This window comes from Lissotriton helveticus, chromosome 9 (assembly GCF_964261635.1).
Source record: "Lissotriton helveticus chromosome 9, aLisHel1.1, whole genome shotgun sequence".
In the NCBI taxonomy this organism is placed as follows: domain Eukaryota; kingdom Metazoa; phylum Chordata; class Amphibia; order Caudata; family Salamandridae; genus Lissotriton; species Lissotriton helveticus.
The window spans coordinates 1225050531-1225071388 of NC_136070.1; the positions used below are offsets into that span (position 1 = coordinate 1225050531).

The window sequence follows — 20858 nt, forward strand, 5'->3', positions numbered from 1 at the left end:
CCAGCTTTTGCAAGAGGGGCTACCTGGGTTTCTGGCCACGTGCGAGACAGCCATCTAGGGAAACCTACCAAACCCACACATTTCTGAAAAGTAGACACCCGGGGGAGTCCAGGGAGGTATGGCATGCGTGGGTCCCCCAATGTTTTCCTACCCAGAACTCCTTGAAAAAATAAAAATGTGACCAAAAAAACACATTTTCCTCACATTTCTGTGGTGGAAAGTTCTGGAATCTGCGTAGATCAACAAATTTCCACCCACCCAGCGTGCCCCCAGGTCTCCCGAAAAAAACGGTACCTCACTTGCGTGGGTAGACATAGTGGCTGCAACAGGAAACGGTTCAAATCGTACGGTGGTGAATTTACATTACCTTATTGCAAAACTACCTTGATTTTGGGGGGGGGTCTGAATTTGTGGCCCGGGGCTCGGTGGTATTCTTTGCAAAGTAGCAAACCCAAACAGTTCTGAAAACTAGACACCCGGGGGAGTCCAGGGAGGTATGGCATGCATGGGTCCCCCAATGTTTTCCTACCCAGAACTCTCTGCAAACCTTAAAATTAGGTAAAAATTGCACTTTTCCAAACTTTTTGGCGTGGGATCGCCGTGCCGGCAAAAAAGTCGTACCACCCTGCGTTCCCCTTGTTCTCCCGAGTAAAAGGATACCTCACTTGTGTGGGTGCCCCAAAGCAGAACACCCCAAAAATGAATTTTGAAAAAGGTAGTTTTTACTCATATTTACGTTTTACAAATTAAGCACCCCAGCCTAAGTCACTTGCCTTTGGCCCACCCACACAAGTGAGGTATCATTTTACTCGGGAGAACAAGGGAAACGCTGGGTGGTAGGACATTTGTTCCGGCAGCGAGATCCCACCCATAAAAGTATGGAAAGGTGGTTTTTGGACAAAAATTTCAGGTTTGCAGGGGTTTCTGGGTAGGAAAACATTGGGGGACCCACGCATGCCATACCACCCTGGACTCCCCCGGGTGTCTAGTTCTCAGAACTGTTTGGGTTTGGTAGTTTCCAAAGATGCCTGCCAAGCCCCGGGCCAAAAACTCAGGTGACCCCCTCAAAAAATAAGATTATTTGGCTAAAGGTAATGTTTTCGTCTCCACAGTATGAATTGGGCCTTTTCCTAAAGCAGCCGCTATGCCTACCCACGCAAGTGAGGTACCATTTTTATCGGGAGACCTTGGGGAACGCTGGGTGGGAGGTAATTTGTGTGAGCCCAGTGATGCCACGCTTTCCCACACTAAAACGTGTGAAAAAAAATGATTTTTTCCAAGCAAAAAATGAGGTTTGCAAGGGATTCTGGGTAAAGGAACGTTGGAGGATCCACGCAAGCCATACCTCCTTGGAAGCCCCCGGGTGTCTACTTTTCAGAAATGTGTGGGTTTGGTAGGTTTCCCTAGATGGCTGTCTCGCACGGGGCCAAAAACCCGGGTAACCCCTCTTGCAAAAGCTGGTGGACATGAATTCTCCAGCTTTTGCAAGAGGGGTTACCTGGGTTTCTGGCCCCGTGCGAGACAGCCATCTAGGGAAACCTACCAAACTCACACATTTCTGAAAAGTAGACACCCGGGGGAGTCCAGGGAGGTATGGCATGCGTGGGTCCCCCAATGTTTTCCTACCCAGAACTCCTTGCAAACCTTAATTAGGTAAAAATAGCACTTATCCAAAAATTTTGCCGTGGGATCGCCGTGCCGGCAAAAATGTCCTACCACCCAGCGTTCCCCTTGTTCTCCCGAGTAAAAGGGTACCTCACCTTAACAGAGTTACTCAAAAGTCAAACATTCAAGCACGGCTATCTATTCCTCAAAGACACACACATACAGGTTGGATTTGGCACGAGGGCGAGTGATGGTTCATTATATAAAATTTTATTAACAAGATATTTCAAAAAAATGAAATGCTCTGTCAATAAATAAATGCATAAAAACCGAACCAGTGACTCGCAACTCGTGAGCTGTAAAGCCACGACAAGGCACCAACCGTTTTACAGGCCATTCACGCACCTTTCATACCTGATACAAACAAGACCACTGACACCATCTGGAATAAAAGCAACACATTACAACAATCACAATAAGGGACAAGGTACACCCTAATGCAGAAAGAGAAAAAAAACAATTATTACTGCACACCCATCTAATCCGCAAGCACACACACATACTGGTTGGATTTGGCACGAGGGTGAGTGATGATTCAGTACATACAATTGTATACGCAAGTAATTTCACAAAAATGAAATACACTGTGTATAATTGCAAGTATGATAAACTGAACCACTGACTCACAGCTCGTGAGCTGTAAAGCCACGTCAAGGCACCAACCTCTTTACAGGCCATTCATACACCTTTCGTACGTGTGACATATTCAAAACATTCACACCGCCAGCCGCGGACCCATCACATTTCAACACTCACACCAGCAAACAGCGTCATTCAAGGGCCCATCACTTTCACACGCCCACATTTCTGACACTGGAACTACACAAATTGATGGACTGCGTGGAGTGTCACTCAACAAGCAGTGTGTGCAGTGACCAACAGAAAGTAACTACTCACACACCGCCAGCCGAGCGCCAGTCCACCCACACCACCAGCCAAGCACCAGACCATGCACACCGCCAGCCAAACACTCAGCGCACACCACCAGCCAAGCGCCTCTCCACGCACACCGCCAGCCAAGCACCACTCCGTGCACAGACAGCTAAACACCGCTCCACGCACACCCTCCAGCCAAGTACCACTCCACAAACACCACCAGCCAAGCGCCACTCCACACACACTGCCAGCCAAGCACCATTCCACACACACTGCCAGCCAAGCACCACTCCACACACACACCGCCAGCCAAGCAGCACTCCACACACACCGCCAGCCAAGCACCACTCCACACACACCGCCAGCCAAGCACCACTCCACACACACCGCCAGCCAAGCACCACTCCACACACACCGCCAGCCAAGCAGCACTCCGTGCACAGACAGCAAAGTAGCACTCCACGCACACCATCAGCCAAACACCACTCCATGCACAGACAGCCAAGTACCACTCCACGAACACCACCAGCCAAGCGCCACTCCACACACACCGCCAGCAAAGCACCACTCCGTGCACAGACAGCCAAGCACCACTCCACACACACCGCCAGCCAAGCACCACTCCACACACACCGCCAGCCAAGCACCACTCCACACACACCGCCAGCCAAGCGCAACTCCACACACACCGCCAGCCAAGCACCAGCCGGCACACACCACAAACACATTTAGAATTCTTTTTTTGAAAATAACACTAAACAAATGGAAATACCTACAAATCAGGTAACACAAATTCTTAAAATAAAAACTTTGCACTAATGCCAATCCTTGAAACAAACTAAAAATGTTTTACAGAATGCAGACCAGGCAATTCACTTTACAGCTCATTCAAACTCCCAATAGTTCTTTTGCGTGTGGTACGATTTAAAACAAGCTGACATACACAATGCAGGCTTAGAAGGACAGACAGGACAGTATATACGAGACTCCTTCCGCACGCCTCTTCGCCAACAGACTCTGCATCTTCTAGTCGGAAAGTCTCTAGCAGTAGTGGAAGGAATAGATTCAGGAAAGTGGCGATCTTGCAATCTAGCCACTTCCTCCACCACTCCAAATCTAGGAACACTTGCCTGCTGCACAAGTACAAGGCTGCCTATTATAGACTCCTGAAACTTAAGAAAAGTCATCTTCGTCTCAGGACAAGACTTCTGGTACACAACAAAAGCATTAAATGATGCCAAGTGGAACAGATGGATAGCCAACTTCTTGTACCAAACGTAAGCCTTTCGAAGAGCAGCATAAGGTTCCAACCTCTGATCTACTCTGTCAACACCACCCATGAACTTATTGTAAGCTAGAATGCACACAGGTTTGCGCACTTCAGCACCCTGACCCCAAACAGGCACAGGTACAGTACTTTCATCGTGGATAGTGGTCAGCATGTACACATCTCTCTTGTCTGAATACTTCACAGCTAAAAGCTCCCCACATCGCAATGCCGTAGACTGTCCCCGCACAAGCCTTTTGCAAACAAGTTCATTTGGGAAACCTTTACGGTTACTGCGCATTGTGCCACAAGCAACAGTGCCCACTTTGGCCAACTCCTTGAACAACTGCACACCAGTGTAGAAGTTATCTACATATAAATGATGGCCTTTGTTAAATAATCCTCTACCTAGTTCCCACACAATTTTCTCAGTTACTCCAAAAGTAGAAGGACAACCAGGAGGGTTAATGCGGGACTCCTTACCAGTGTACACCCTGAAATTGTAGACATATACAGTCTCACTGTCACACAGCATATACAGTTTGATTCCATAGCGTGACCTCTTACTAGGAATGTATTGCCTAAAAACCAAGCGGCCCTTGAACAACACCAAAGACTCATCCACTGCAATTTCTTTACCAGGGACAAAAATCTCAGAAAAACGATCAACAAAGTGATCAAGGACAGGCCGAATTTTAAACAAACGGTCACAATCAGGGTGATCGCGTGACAACGCTAAACTATTATCAGTAAAATGCATCATCCGAAGAAGAAGCGTATACCGATCACGACTTATGACTGCTGGAAATATAGCTGTTACCATCAAGGGACTAGTGGACCAATATGAAGTAATTGATGACTTCCTTATCAAGCCCATCAAAAAAGTTAATCCCAGAAACTTCTTCATCTCTTCAACATTGGTGGGAGTCCACCGGATTGCTCTACAATAGGGCTTAAGGCTGGCACTGTTGGCCCTCAAATATTGTTCTGCATACAAATTGGTTTGCTCAACAATCTCTTGCAAAAACACATCGTCAAAAAACAACTGAAAAAAATTAATTGGTAGAAAATTCTCTGTATTCACTCTACACCCAGGAACACCAGTGAACTCTGGCAATGCCGGCTGCACCAAGCCAGGGGGAACCCAGAGGCCATCCCTATCAACGGGGGGAGCAGCCACCCCAGCCTGCAGCACCGAAACATCTTGCTGCTGTTCTCCAACGGGAAGCCTAACAGCCACAGATACTTCTGGCTGCACAACACCAACAGAAGACGTAGCATCCCCAGAGGGCTCTTCCTGCACTACACCAACGGGAAGCCCAGCAGCCTGAGATGCTTCTTGCTGCACTACACCACCGGGAAACCCAGCAGGCCCAGATGCCTCTTGCCGCTCTACACCAATGGGAAGCCTAACAGCCCCAGATGCCTCTTGCTGCACTACACCAGCAGGAAGACGAAAAGCACCAGATGCCCCTTTGCGCACCACAGCAATGTGAAGCCTTTTGGGTGCAGGCTCCAGCCCACTTGCCTCTTGCCGACGTAAAAAGAAAGGAAACCTTGCAGCCCTAGGCAGCAACACAGGTGCCTCTTGACCCACTACCGGCAACACAATGTCCTCCTGTACCATAGGCCCTTCATCAGCACTAGAAGAAGAGTCATCATCCGATGATGATGATTCCATGCGAAGAGAAAACTCACTGCCTGAATCTTCTGCCGCTTCCTGGGAGTCCGAATCGGACTCAGACTCTGAACCATGGTCCGAGGAAGACTCAAAAAGCAAACCAAGAACCTGCTGAGCAGTAATCCTGCGACTAGCCATTATCCTTACAAAGCAAGAAGACTGCACACACAAGTGAACAACAACCTACACTGTGCAAAGTAAGAAGTAAACAAGGTAAGGCTTTCACTAAAAGATAAATACAATCCAAAACAATTTCACTCTTACAAAATATAGCTACACTCACCAGCACCTACTCTGTTGAGACACAGCGAAAAGAAATGAAATCCCACTAGAAAGAAGAAAAGAAATGACATTAGAAAACAAAGTGCACATCAAACACTAATGCTGAAAAAAAAAACACAGAGCCACACAAACTGCTAGAAGTACAACCTTTTTCAAAAAGACAAACATCAAGGGGAAGTAGTACAAAATACATTCACTTACCAAGCACAAGCAACTACACAAGCTGCAAACAGACACGCAACCTACAACAATCCAAACAGCAAAAGCCTGGAACAAGACAAAAATAGAGAAGAAAAAAAAATTACTACCACATTTCACAAACAATATAACAATTAAAAAAACAACACACAAATTTGCCCCCCAAATTAAAATTCGGCCAAATGGGCCATCAATTAGGGCTTAGACCAAATGAGATTAGATGAGGTTTAACATCAAGACACTGGATAATTTTTTTAATTTTTTTAAAGTGCCTGACCACTTTGGTGCCAGTCAGTCTTTTGCTACTACCAGTACCCATATCACACAGGGGCAGTAAGGATATTCATACACCTTTTGTACGTGTGACACATACAAAACATTCACACCGCCAGCCGCCCATCACTTTCACACGCCCACATATCTGACATAGCAACTACAGAAAATGATGGACTGCGTAGAGTGTCACTCAACTAGCAGTGTGTGTAGTGACCAACAGAAAGTAACTACTCACACACCGCCAGCAGAGTTCCAGTCCACCCACACCACCATCCAAGCACCAGACCATGCACACCGCCAGCCAAACCCCACTCAGCGCACACCGACAGCCAAGTACCACTCCACGCACACCATCCAGCCAAGTACCACTCCCCACACACCGCCAGCCAAACACCACTCCCCACACACCGCCAGCCAAACACCACTCCACACACACCGCCAGCCAAGCAGCACTCCGTGCACAGACAGCAAAGTAGCACTCCACGCACACCACCAGCCAAGCGCCACTCAACACACACCTCCAGCCAAGCAGCACTCCGTGCACAGACAGCAAAGTAGCACTCCACGCACACCACCAGCCAAGCGCCACTCCACACACACCGCCAGCCAAGCAGCACTCCGTGCACAGACAGCAAAGTAGCACTCCACGCACACCACCAGCCAAGCGCCACTCAACACACACCTCCAGCCAAGCAGCACTCCGTGCACAGACAGCAAAGTAGCACTCCACGCACACCACCAGCCAAGCACCACTCCACACACACCGCCAGCCAAGCAGCACTCCGTGCACAGACAGCAAAGTAGCACTCCACGCACACCACCAGCCAAGCGCCACTCCACACACACCGCCAGCCAAGCAGCACTCCGTGCACAGACAGCAAAGTAGCACTCCACGCACACCACCAGCCAAGCGCCACTCCACACACACCGCCAGCCAAGCAGCACTCCGTGCACAGACAGCAAAGTAGCACTCCACGCACACCACCAGCCAAGCGCCACTCCACACACACCGCCAGCCAAGCAGCACTCCGTGCACAGACAGCAAAGTAGCACTCCACGCACACTAACAGCCAAGCGCCACTCCACACACACCGCCAGCCAAGCACCACTCCGTGCACAGACAGCAAAGTAGCACTCCACGCACACCACCTGCCAAGCGCCACTCCACAAGCACCACCAGCCAAGCACCACTCACCGCCAGCCAAGCACCATCCAGCCAAGCGCCACTCCACACACACCGCCAGCCAAGCGCCACTCCACACACACCGCCAGCCAAGCAGCACTCCGTGCACAGACAGCAAAGTAGCACTCCACGCAGACCACCAGCCAAGCGCCACTCCACACACACCGCCAGCCAAGCAGCTCTCCGTGCACACAGCAAAGTAGCACTCCACGCACACCACCAGCCAAGCGCCACTCCACACACACCGCCAGCCAAGCAGCACTCCGTGCACAGACAGCAAAGTAGCACTCCACGCACACCACCAGCCAAGCGCCACTCCACACACACCACCAGCCAAGCAGCACTCTGTGCACAGACAGCAAAGTAGCACTCCACGCACACCACCAGCCAAGCGCCACTCCACACACACCGCCAGCCAAGCACCACTCCGTGCACAGACAGCCAAGTACCACTCTACACACACCACCAGCCAAGCGCCACTCCACACAGACCGCCAGCCAAGCACCACTCCGTGCATAGATAGCCAAGTACCCCTCCACGCACACCGCCAGCCAAACACCACTCAGCGCACACCGACAGCCAAGTACCACTCCACACACACCGCCAGCCAAGCACCGCTCCAGGAAACCATCCAGCCAAGTACCACTCCCCACACACACCACCAGCAAACATGCCCAAGGGGTCGCTTCCTAAAAACTTTGTGTTAGTGGCCATTTTCCGCCCCCCCTGGGGGCAAAACGGCAAAAAAACAGGCCAATTTGCCCCCAGGGTGGACAGAAAAACAAAAACACAATCATGTCCACCTGGAAGCGACCCTTACCCAAGGGGTCGCTTCCCAAAACAAACACATTGCCCCAACAAAAATCCCTGGTTCTAGTGGGTAATTTCTGCCCCCCCTGGGGGCAAAACGGCCGAAAAACGGGCCGATTTCCCCCCAGGGGGGGCAGAAAAACGAAAACATACTCAGACCCCGCCTGGAAGCGACCCTTGCCCAAGGGGTCGCTTCCTAAAAACTAAAATTACATCCCTGGTGTCTAGTGGGCATTTTCTGTCCCCCCTGGGGGCAAAACGGCAAAAAAAAACGGGCCGATTTGCCCCCAGGGGGGACAGAAAAACGTAAACAAAATCAATGGCCGCCATCTTGGCTATAATCAATATCCCTGGTGCTAGTGGGGAATTTCTGCCCCCCCTGGGGGCAAAACGGCCGAAAAAACGGGCCGATTTCCCCCCAGGGGGGGCAGAAAAACGAAAACATATTGCCAGCCAGCCTGGAAGCGACCCTTGCCCAAGGGGTCACTTCCTAAAAACTAAAATGATATCCCTGGTGTCTAGTGGGGGCATTTCCGCCGCACAATCGCGACGCTGTGCGCGATCGTGAGGCAGAAATGCCCTGCAAAGAGACATCAGGGGAAAGGAAAATCTCTTTCCTCTCCCCTGATGCCTCTTCGCTGCCCCAAACCCCCGCCGAAGTCCAGAACACCTACCTTCTTCTCCGGCGCTCAGGAAGCAAATGGCTTCCCGAGCGCTGGGAATCCCTGATGATGTCAGCGCGAGCTGTGCGCGCTGACGTCATCAGGGATTACCATGGGGGGGGGCGGGGGCGGCAGCGGAAGCTCTTCCGCTGCCGCCCCCATTGAAAACACGAAGATCAGAGAGCCTCGGAGGGAGCGCCAGCGCTTCCCCCGAGGGTGGGGCTGATGACGAGCTGGCCTTGTCATCCGCGCAGGACAGGTAAGCGCGATGACGAGCCCAGCTCGTCATTAGCCCCGAAGGGGTTAATAATTCAGTGGCCCAACTCCAGTTGAAGTGAAAAATCACCTCTGTGGTTCCATTGCTAAAAAAAAAATTCCCTAGACTGACCTGAGAACTACAAACCGATCTTGCTGCTCCCTTTTTTTGCAAAATTTGCAGAAAAATACATCAATGGGTAGCTTTTGGGGTTTATTGAGGATAAAGATCTTTTACATGCCACGCAGTCGGGGTTTCACCCTTGATATAGACTGAGTCAGCCCTACTGGCTGTTGGCTTCAGAGTCCATGCGTTAGATTATGGATAGACGTACAGCCTTCAGCGCCGTATCCCATGGCTGCTTACTTGAGCGGTTATTCTTATGGTTACAAGATTGGTTACAAGGCCTTGTGATGACTGGTTTCTTTTCTGCAGGGCCACACCTTTCAGGTCCTGCAGAAGCCTGTCAGCTCCCTGACTTTGCAGCTGGCCCAGGGAGGTGCCAAAGGGCCCTTCCCTGCCCAATTTGTACATGCGCCCCTGGACGATATTGTCATGCGTCCCGGTTTTCAGAATATTTCATACGCTGACAGTATGCAGCTGGTCATCAACCTGTCACAGAATTCTGTGGCTCGTTGAGGGGCTGCCAATCAGAGGTAGCGTAGTGGATGGACCTCAACTGCTTTAAATTCAATGCAGACAAGACTGAGGTCCTCATCCTGGGAAGGTAGCTCTCAATTTGGTCTCCTGCTTCGTGGACTGCGTCACTTGCTTCCTTCCCTTCGACAACGCCTAAAATTAAACATTTAGACATTTGGTTTTTTGGCATTCTGAAGTCTCTTAAGAACATCAGTCTGCTCCCTGCATCGGCCCAGAAGACAGTGATCCAAGCAGCAGGGATTTCGTGGCTGGAGTACTGCAATATCAAATCAAATCAAATCAAAAAGCTTTATTCGATTTTGTCAAGAAAATCATAAAAGCATACAAGTACAATTTATGCACACGAATTAAAAAACAATTTTTTAAAAACTCACTTGAGCAAAGTTACGAAATAGTTAAAACATTTCTCTAAGATTTAAAATCTACAAGCAATCATTGGACAAAGGGCCTCGTATTCCACTGGTCATTATTGACGTGTACTACTTAACACATTGAATTTCTAAATTTCATCACTGAATTCAAAAAGCAAGAAACAGCAAAGATAACATCAACATCTTCTAAAAGCAATAATTTCAAATATGCAGATTTACATGTTCTTATCCCCCAGCGCTTAAGTAGGGGTAGGAGGAATAGTTTCCTGGGGCTAGTATACAGATTACAAAAGAATATGATGTGAATATTGCTTTGTGTTGAATGATCGTCACATGGACATATTAATTTCAGCGAAGTCCAATCATTCTGTTTCGGTAGAGTGACCATGCGGAAGAAAATCCCTAGGCGCAGCCTAGTCAGAAGCATGTGAGGATAGGGTGCTATTTCGATCCCAAGATAAGATTGTAAGCCTTCAGTAGGGGTAATTTGCTGATAACTTAGGATTGTACCTTTAAGTTTCTCTATGTCCCATCTTGCACTTTCCAGGTGTGTAATTAGTGATTTTTTAAGGGCCGGCCTAGTCATGCTTTGTAAAGTCTCTGGGTCATCGTAAAATTCAGGGTGTCCAATGTTAGAAAACATCGTTTGTACATGTCGCAGCCATTTGACTTTTGCTGCACCATCAAGAACCATGCAGTCTTTAATCAGGTTTCTATTCACTTTACACTCCTCTGTAGTCCAAATCTTGTGCCAAAGCAAACAGGGTGATATTTTTATGATGTCACTAAGGTATTTAACACCAGTCTCAATGTGAGTCATAAAAGTCGACGTAGTTTTTGACACGCCCAGTAGGTGACAAATGAAAATGTTCTCACAAGTTTGTAGAGAGGACACATTCTCATAGCCCCAGAGACCTGCGCCATATGTAGCCGTGGCTATGCACTTTGCCCGGTAGATCTGTATCATTTCTCGAATGGGTTTACCCCCAATTTTGCCTGCAAAGGTTCGTAGAGAAAGCGAGTTTCCTGGCTGACACTGCATGTTTCCACCTTCCCCACCTATCAAACACAATGCCCAGGTAGCAAAATGTGTCTGTTATGGCAATCTTTTGCTGGTCCAGGAATATTGAGCATGGGGGTCTATTGGTCTTTTGGGAGCAGGACATGGAGAAAGTTTTCGAAATGTTCACCTTCAAGTTTCTTTTACCCATATAAGATGAGAATTCGTTTACTGCTCTCTGCAAGCCTACTTTTGTCCTTCACATAATTGCCGCGTCATCGGCGTATAAAAGAATGGGTACGGGCCTACCATTGACAGCCGGATAATCGTTTGACAGAGTTAATAAACTCTCAGCAATAGAATTTATATAAAATGTAAAAAGCAAGGGCGCAAGTATGCAGCCTTGCCTCACTCCTCTATTTATGGCAAATTTTTGTGAACATTCCACCTGAGTCCCAAACCTTACTCTAGCCCCTGCGTCTCTATATAATTCCTTAATGAATGTGAGAATAGTTGAATCCACCCCAATGTCCTCCAACGTCGACCAGAGCAGCACGTGGTCCACGCAATCGAATGCGGAGCTGAGGTCGACAAAGGTTACAAATAGGTCCCCTTTTTTAGCCTGCGTGTACTTAGAGACTAATAGGGACAAGTTTAGACATTGCTCAAGTGTCCCTAGTCCCTTTCGGAACCCATATTGGAACTCCGAGATAACCTTTTTCTCTTCTTCCCAATGTTGTATTTTCTTGAGAAGTATCCTTCCTGCGATTTTCATAAGTCCGTCCAATAGCGATATTGGACGGTAACAAGCAGGGTCGTCCCTATTCCCTTTTTTAAATATGGGGACTACAATCGCGTCCGACCAGGTGGTAATAAACCCGCATTTATTTCCCATATTCAATACGTTTGTAAGCAAAGGAACCCAAAAATGCGGCTCTGATTTATAAACATCCACTGGGGTGTAATCAGGGCCGGGGGCTTTGCCTGAGGCACTTTCCCTAAGGGCATCTTCAACTTCTAAGGTAGTAAATACCAGTTCAATCGGGTAAGGGGGTGCTGGGGAGACAGTTAGCTGATTATCCTGTGTTATACTATCTGCCGATGAAACCGCCCTACATGGGTTCGGGGCGTTCCCCTGGGTATTATTAGAATAAAGGTTACCGTAATGTTCTGCCCAGAGCTCACCCGTTATAGCTACTTCCACGGAGTTATCTCTATCTCTTAAATTATAGACAGATCTTATAACTTTCCAAAAGGCATTGCTATCCTTGTTCCTAGCGGCTTCCCCCAAAGCTTCCCAGGCCTCCTTCTTCAGTGTCGCCCTCCGCTGTTTGATAGCCAGCTTATATTCTTGTCTCGCCTGACGGATTTGGACCGTATTTTTTGGATCAGCGGACAGAGCTTTCTTTAAATTTTTCAATGTAGATGTACATCTAGAGTCAAACCACCCACGGGTATGCCTCCCATTATCCTTATAGTTCCTAGTAAGTGCATTTTTTATGTGACGCTGTATGTTAGAAAAAGCAGCCATAACGCTCTTTGGATCAGTATCTTCCTCTAAGCAGGCAAGAATGTCCGTAGGACAAGAGGATAGGAGGTTTTGAAAGAAGGATGTTGGGTTCATTTTCTCCCATTTAATTACATACCCGTTAGTCTTAGTTAGGGTAACCTCATATGGGTATGAAACCCTGCTAGGTTTGTTTGCTTTGTCCCCCAGCAGTTTTACCCCGAAGGTGATGGGGTAATGATCGCTCATAGGGTCATCCCCAATTTCCCAGTAGGTTATAAAATCAGGATGAGTTGGTGATATCAACGCAAAATCAATTGTGGTTTTACAACCTCTTCCATTATACGTTGGGGCAAAGGGAACCGGGGGGGGAGCTTGCCTGGTTGATAAAAGTGAGGTCAAAGGTAAATATAACGTTGTTAAGGAATGACCCCATGTTGGTGTGGGAGAAGTGCAAGGGACCATCCTCCCCAAGATCTGAGAGGCCGCACAAACCTAGCTCACAAGATGGGCAGATGGTACAATTGAAGTCACCCACCCACAACATTACATGATCCCCTGTACCTTGTTCTCTCAGTTTGTGGATATGATGCATCATAATATTCATATTTGATTCCACTTCACTAATTGGCAAGTTATTATAGAAATTCACAAGAACCACCATTTGCGAAGTGCCCCATTTAAATGATATAATTTGGAAATACTGACTGGAGTGGAAATTGCAAACTTTTACATCCCCTACATTCGAGATGTATGTGCACAAGCCCCCTTTGTTGCGACCCTGGGCTGATGGCACAGCAGGAGAGTGAAAGGTTCGATAGCCCAACAAGTGGGCTTCCTCTGTAAGCCAAGTTTCTTGAAGACACAGGATGCCATACTTCTGCACAATCTCCAGCCAAGGTTTGTGGGTTATTTTACTACCAAGGCCTGCTACATTCCAGGAAAGAAGAGAGTGCATTGGGTTTCTATGTCCCTGTGGATGAGGCCCTCCATTCCCCTTTATGCCTGTCAGATCTTGCGAGTGTGCGGGCTCTACCTGTCGTGTAACCTGGGCAGTGAGATTGTGCTGTTCAGGGGGGTTTAAGTCTAGCCCAATGTGACCTGGAACTTGGGATCTAGGCATTGATTTTTCACTTGATTCAGTCTCCATTGGGGGATTATGGGCATTGGTAAGGATTAGAGCAACACTCGTTCCCAGCCAATCCACCTGATCCAGACACTCAAACCTGTTCATAGTGGGCGCTCCTTCCCACCAGTTGTTAATGGGTTGCCAACCATCCCCATGTCCTTTCCATCTGCGATTGTGAACTATTGACCAAGCCCCAGGTGGCTCGACAATCTGTTTTGGAGGATAGAAAAAAGTAAGGGGTCTGATGACAATGGATTGATCAATATCACCCGAACCCCATGAACGGATATATTGGGCTGTGTGGGGGTCTGCAAATGAAACCACTATGCAGTCGCCAGGGATGGATTTATGTGTAGGACCCACACATGGCACTCTCCTAACCATTAGAACCCTACTCCTAAGAGCGTTAGGAAGCTGCCTATTGACATTAAGCCAGTGAATCACCTTATTCTTTAGGGACCACTGGGTCTCCATGGAATGTGGGTCAAGCGCTGGTACACCAGCCAGTACAACGACATATGGTCCGGCGTCAGGGGTGAGATCAATATAACCCCCACGAAAGTTCTGGCGACCATGGTGCTGATTGGCTATGCGTGCAGTAGGAGGCATGTTAATCTTATTGGGCTTGTGGGCAACCTTAGGGACTGGTTTGGGTAAAGTCACGTTCTCAGGGCCTTTTGTCCCTGGTATTGAGAGTTTTGGTATGAAGGGATCTAGAACATTTGGCTTAGACCGGGGTTTGGGTATTGGGGTAGGTTTAGGTAGGGGTGGAGGCAAGACAAGGGGCACCATTGCAGGGGCAGGGGGACTAACGTCAGTCACTGGAGCCGGATGGATACCATCATCACCATCCTGGGGAGTACCTTCAGTAATAGGAGGAAAACTTGCTTCCAGTTGCTTTAGGCTAAAAGTGGCCAGGGAGACTAAGGTCTTATCCATCTCTAAGAGATTGTTCTCGATACGTGAAAGTCTGAGTTCCAAAGGCGACAGTAACTGTTTTAATGTGACCCAAACTGTTTTAAGAAAATCTTCGTCATCACTCCCCTTGTCTCTGTCCCTCCCTGGCTCACTTTGCCCTCCCTCTATAAGTTTCTCGTCGTGTGTGGAAAAAGGCCCTAAAGTAGGGTCAGGGACTACGTTAAGATTGCTGTGTTCTTCCCCCCCCCCTATCAGGTGGCTATCCAAATTTGGCGCTTCTCTGATCTCCCCCGTGGTGGGTAATGTTCGCCTTTTATTAAAGAACTGCAACCTTGCGATTTTAGCTTTCTTGCGAGCGTAGGCAGACCTCGCGTAGCTTTTCTTTTTTAGAATTGGCCCATCTTTATTTTTATTTTTATTTTTCGCTGAGGGGGGAGGAGGGTCGGGTTTGTCCGGTAAAATAATGGCAGTGGGCACGAATCCCTCGGGAGTTTTAGGGGGCACAGCAGTTGGAATGGGTATAGGCTCTAGTGGTAGAGAAAGGGGAACATGGTGAACATCAGCATGAATTAACAGTGAGGGTGGGCAAGAAGCATGTTGTGGTGATACAGCAGACGCAATTCTCCCCAGAGAAGATTTTTTGGAATGGGCAAAGGTCTGTGAGAGCCTACGTGCAGCGTCAAGCTCTAATGACACCCTCTTCTGCATTTTAGTGATTTCAACGTCAATTGCAAAGTTAGTCTTCACAATAAAATCATCCAATGTCCCGCTGGGCTTACTCAGCCCCATGGCAGTGTTACTGCGACTACCCCGTGTGTTCATAATAAGTATGAATCACAGTACCAACAATGTACTTAATGATGACAGTTGGCAGGCCAGCAAACACGTACCAAGGAGAGTGGGCCAGGCCAGTCCTCTTTGTCCTCGAACGGCCTCAAACGGCCCGCTATTAGCCCGGTCTTTGCCCCGGGCTGCGTCCCGCGCTGCGGGAGTATCAATCCTAAATATAGTGGACGTAGAGGGCGGTGGGCGGGCCAACAGGGAGAGCGGACCGGAAGCTTGTTTCTAAATCCCTGATCTTTTGTTATAGGATTTTTAGGAGGACAGGCGCAGCTTACTTGGATTCTCTTATTGATCCCTATTCTCCTTCTAGATGTCTTAGGTCCTCTGATACTTTAATATCGCAGGATCACCACGTGAATAGAGTTCGGATCGAGATAGCTCTTTTATCTTCCTCGCACCGAAGTGGTGGAACTCTCTTTCAAGTTAGTTGAACCTAGCAGATTCAGAACTTTTGTTCCAGGAGAGCCTTAAAAATGGTCTTTTTAGATTGGTTGGCCTTCGTCCTGAACTTATGTGTCTTTTTGGGAGTTTTGAGGACTGATTAGTTCCTGGACACTCTTGTTGGTGTAGCCATGCACTTGATAAATGTCTTTCATTCATGGAACAAACAACACCACAGCTGCAACTTGTAAATGATCCGCACGCCATGGATGACAACTCCCATGTCGAGGGAAGCTCATGATTGATCTTCTTCTTGAAAGTAAAATAAAACACAATCAATCATAGCATTTGTAAAGTGCACTACCTAACCGTGAGGGTCTCAAGGCGCTGGGGGATGCTGCTACTGCTCGAAGAGCCAGGTCTTGAGTAGTCTCCTGGGTCTGCTGTAGGTGGATGGGGAGGGTGTTCCAGGTATTGGCGGCGAGGTGAGTGAACGATCTGCCACCGGAGGTCGCTCTTCGGATATGGGGGACTCTGGCCAGGGCGAGGTCGGACGAGCGTAGCTGGAGGTGTAGAAGTTGAGTCGGCTGTTGAGGTACGCTAGTCCGGTGTTGTGGAGTGCCTTGTGTGCATGGGTGAGGAGGTTGAAGGTTATCCTCTTATTGACAGGGAGCCAGTGCAGGTCTCTAAGGTGAGGTGTGATGTGGCTGCAGCGAGGGAAATTGAGAATCCGGAGTACAGAGGCGTTCTGGATGCGTTGAAGCCGTTTCAGGAGTTTGGCCGAGGCTCCCGCGTAGAGGGCGTTTCCGTAGTCCAACCTGCTGCTGACGAGGGCCTGGGTGACCGTTCTTCTTGTTTCGGTGGGGATCCACCTGTAGATCTTACGGAGCATGCAGAGGGTGTTGAAGCAGGAGGAAGAGACGGCGTTGACCTGCTTGGTTATGGAGAGGGTGGAGTTGAGGATTACCCTTACGTTGCGTGCGTGGTCGGTGGGTGTTGGAGCTGTTCCCAGTGCGGTCGTCCACCAGGACGCGTTCCAGGCCAAAGGGGTGGATCCGAGGATGAGAACCTCCGTCTTGTCCAAGTTCAGCTTCAGTCGGCTGTTTCTCATCCACTCAGCGACGGCTTTCATTCCTTCGTGGAGGTTTGTTTTGGCGGTGTGGGGGTCCTTGATGAGGGAGAGGATCAGCTGGGTGTCATCAGCTTAGGAGATGATGTTGAGGTTCTGCAGCCGGGCGATGTGGGCGAGCAGTGCCATGTAGATGTTGAACAGCATTGGGCTGAGGGATGAGCCCTGGGGTACGCCTCAGATGATCTCTGTGGCTTCGGAGCGGAAGGGAGGGAGGCGTACGCTCTGAGTTCTGCCAGTGAGGAAGGAGGTGGTCCAGTTCAGGGCCTTCTCTTGGATCCCGGCGTCATGTAGGCGTGTTCATAGTGTGTGGTGGCAGGTCGTGTCAAAGGTGGCTGACAGGTCCAGGAGGATGATGGCAGCGGTTTCTCCGTTGTCTAGCAGGGTCCTGATGTCATCGGTGACGGCGATGTGGGCAGTTTTGGTGCTGTGGTTGCTGCGGAACCAGGACTGGGACTGGTCCAGGATGCTGTTTTCCTCGAGGTAGCGGGTCAGTTGTTTGTTGACGGTCTTCTCTATGACAGAATTGGGGTGCGATGGCTGTGCTAGCTTTGTTGAAGATGTGGTGTGGGTAGGGGTCTGACGGAGATCCAGAGTGGATGGTGTTCATGACCTTGGTGGTGTCGTCATCGTTGATGTTGGTCCAGGAAAGTAGGCGGTTGGTGCAGATGGTGGTCGTGGGGGTTTCACTGGATGACGTGGCGGTCATGTTGTTGAAGATGTCGTGGATGTCTGCGATCTGACTTTAAATGCATTGACAGGCAGGTACTTAACACATGCACAAAGGGATCCAACCCTTCAGGGGGGCACAACACTGAGCCCAAATCCAGTGAATATCTGTGAAATATGGGTGACTGAGAGGCCCCTCATCACATTCTGCGGGGGGCCTCATTGTGTATTGCACCACTGTGGACAAGAACCACCTTGAAGGTGGTTCCTACAGTTGTAGGATATGTTTGCTTGGCCGGTGGCCATCTCTAAATACTGCAGGCCCGATTCACAGACTTAAGTTAGGATCTTGTCTTAAGTTTGTCTTAAGTCTGTCTTAAGTTTAGGATTTTTTCTTAAGTTAGTTCTGTGAATTGGCCCCAGAGGGTGGGAACTCTGTCAGGGCGATGGAGTATTTTATTCTGTCACCCAGATAGAGTAAGGCCTGTCTGCCTGCATCTAAATTAGGCCCATAGCGTCTTTGCATTTCTAGAATTAAAAGAAACTGTAAAATTAGCTGTAAAAAAGTGAAACATCTTTAACACACACCCCAATAAAAAGGAAAAACACCACAAAAAATATAAAAAATAATGTGCTATAATTTTGTGTAAAGGAAACAAAAGTGGGAAAGCTAATGATCTTTGTTACACAAAAACAATATCTAAAAAAATAACTGAAAGGGAAGAAAAGAATACATATTTTGTTTGGGCATTTTTTTCTCCTTTCCCTTTATCCAAACATTTAAAATTCAGATTTGCGATGAACATTGCAAGGATTCTTGTTTATGATTATAGTAAATGGCCCACAACAATCCCAATCTCAAAAACAGGCAAATATCTGGGGGTACAAAAGCAGTGATGAAAATACTCAAAGTGAAGGAGTCTCTGATCTAGTCTGGGCACCAATACAAATGAAATCAACATCGGTCGCGACAGCCAATAGCTTACGCCTAAGAAAGCGTTAGCTCAACTAGGGCGGGTGCTGGGCATGCAGTTGTGGTGATACTGAACACACTAGATAGGGCTTGTACATCCCACATTCTGGGGGTGCACAAACTGGAAATCTCACCGCGCAGAGGACAGGTGTGATTACAGTCCAGCTCCACTTCATCCAGGGGCCCGGCCGGTAACCGATCATATCCTCGATGGCGTCATAGAAATTATCAGCTCCTGAATAAAGGCATCACAAACAAACTTGTTAGTGAAAGAAGTAGGAAACATGCATTCCCTGATGCAAAGTACAACATGTTTGGTCTTGTTGGACAACAGCGTGATTTCCGGATATGTTTAGACTGAAGGTGGCCTAAACCTTGGGCTGTGTTAGAGTTCCCAATTCACAGGAGCTGTGACAGAGTTCTGAATACATCCTGGACTCCCTGAAGTGCTAACGCCCAACAAACCTAAATTCTTACATGCTGTCCAATGGTACTTTTTACATACCCCTTAACACAATGACTATATTTATAATCTCCTTGGAGGGCTTCAGTGTCTTTCTGTCCCTGCAACTTGTCTTAGAGGTGTGCTTTCTATGTACAAGAACTAAAACCTTAACCCCTCCGATGCTCATGACGAGCTCAGCTCGTCATGAGGCACTGTGCTCCTGTGCTCATGACGAGCTGAGCTCGTCATGACCACACCCACTAACATTATGGCCCAGCACAGCAGAGAAATATGTGCAGCATCCAGGTGGTTAACATTGGACAAAGTTCCTCAACACATTCAGACGCAGATCTTGCATAATTTGGCAACTCATTCCATTCACAGACCACAGAAAACTGATTTTCATATAAATTTCCTGCAGGCACTTCAAGGGCATGAATGCTTCTTGGGTCTCCCAGTCAATGATAAGGCTTGAAGGATGGAGACAGAAAGCACACCTCTCTCTGACCTTTGTTGCCCTGATGAGACATTGACATGTAAAGAGAACCTTATAATTTTGTCAACTTAGCTGCCATTGCTCACCTATTCTTCTTCCACAAAACCCTGAAAGGAGCAGCAGCATTTCAACTTTAAATCTACATTAATAACCAAAACTCACTGTAGAGTGCAGCACACATAGAAAGAGGAGAAATAAAGATATTTCTCGTTGCTATGCCTCTCCTGGGGAGGCGTATCTTTTTGACACATTCCCAGGTTTACAAGTTCTTGTAAATCTGTCAATTCTTCAGAAACTATGGGAGTTGGAATACCCATGCAACGCCTGCACAGGGCAGAGTAACCCAACACAGTGATTTGCACCACATTGTGTTACTCCAGATCTTTGTAGCCATGCAAAGAGGTTTTGCCTAGCTTCAAAAATTGGATTTAAGGTTTGCTTTGCTATTGCATCACACTGCAAAGTGCAAGAGTGTCACAAACCTGGTCATAAATATGGCCCCCAGTTTGAATGTGGGAGGCCAGGCAGGGCAGAGGTAGACAGGAACAATGTGGGTTTCTGGGAGCTTGATTTTAGGACTTTGGGCTTAGAGAAGTGGAACAAGGGACTGTGGGCTACCACTGAAATGCAGAAGTCCGCCCACTGTCTTGCACATCCCCATCCTGGTCCAGGCGATGGTGGTGAGCCACATGGATTACGGGAATGCCCTATTGGCTGAAGTGGGTGAAACTCTGATAGCGAAACTCCAAGTCATCCAAAATACTGCGGCAAGGATGGTTTTAAACCATCCTCCAGGATCTCCATCACTCCCACTGCTCAGCGAACTTCACTGGCTTGCAGTGAAAAAGAGATCATTCTTTAAGATCTGCTGTCTCACTTTCAAAGCCATCAATGGTGCATGGCCCGATTACTTGCAAAATAAACTCTGTATGCAGTCCTCCTGCCATAATCTGAGATCAAATGCTGTGGCTTTGTTAAAGATCCCTCGCATTCGACGCACCCGTTCGGGGGGCAGAGCTTTCTCATATATTGCTCCTAAATACTGGAATTCATTACCAGAGCCTCTACGTAAATGTCCTTCCTATTTGAACTTCAGGAAACAAGTCAAGGCCTTTCTATTCTAACCTTTCGGCTTTGATACTCCTTTCTCTCTCTGGTTTTCTTTACCTTAGTAAGCGCTG

The 20858-nt window shown here is 48.2% G+C and overlaps 1 protein-coding gene across 1 annotated transcript in view; it reads right to left on the minus strand.

The window, feature by feature from the left end:
- Positions 1–20858, minus strand: part of LOC144782385 (sodium- and chloride-dependent taurine transporter-like) — a 300110-nt gene that overhangs the window by 14199 nt on the left and 265053 nt on the right. The window contains exon 11 of the mRNA XM_078661712.1: positions 18871–18971. Within this exon, the coding sequence (XP_078517838.1) occupies positions 18871–18971 (101 nt within the window). The remainder of the gene's footprint in view (positions 1–18870; positions 18972–20858) is intronic.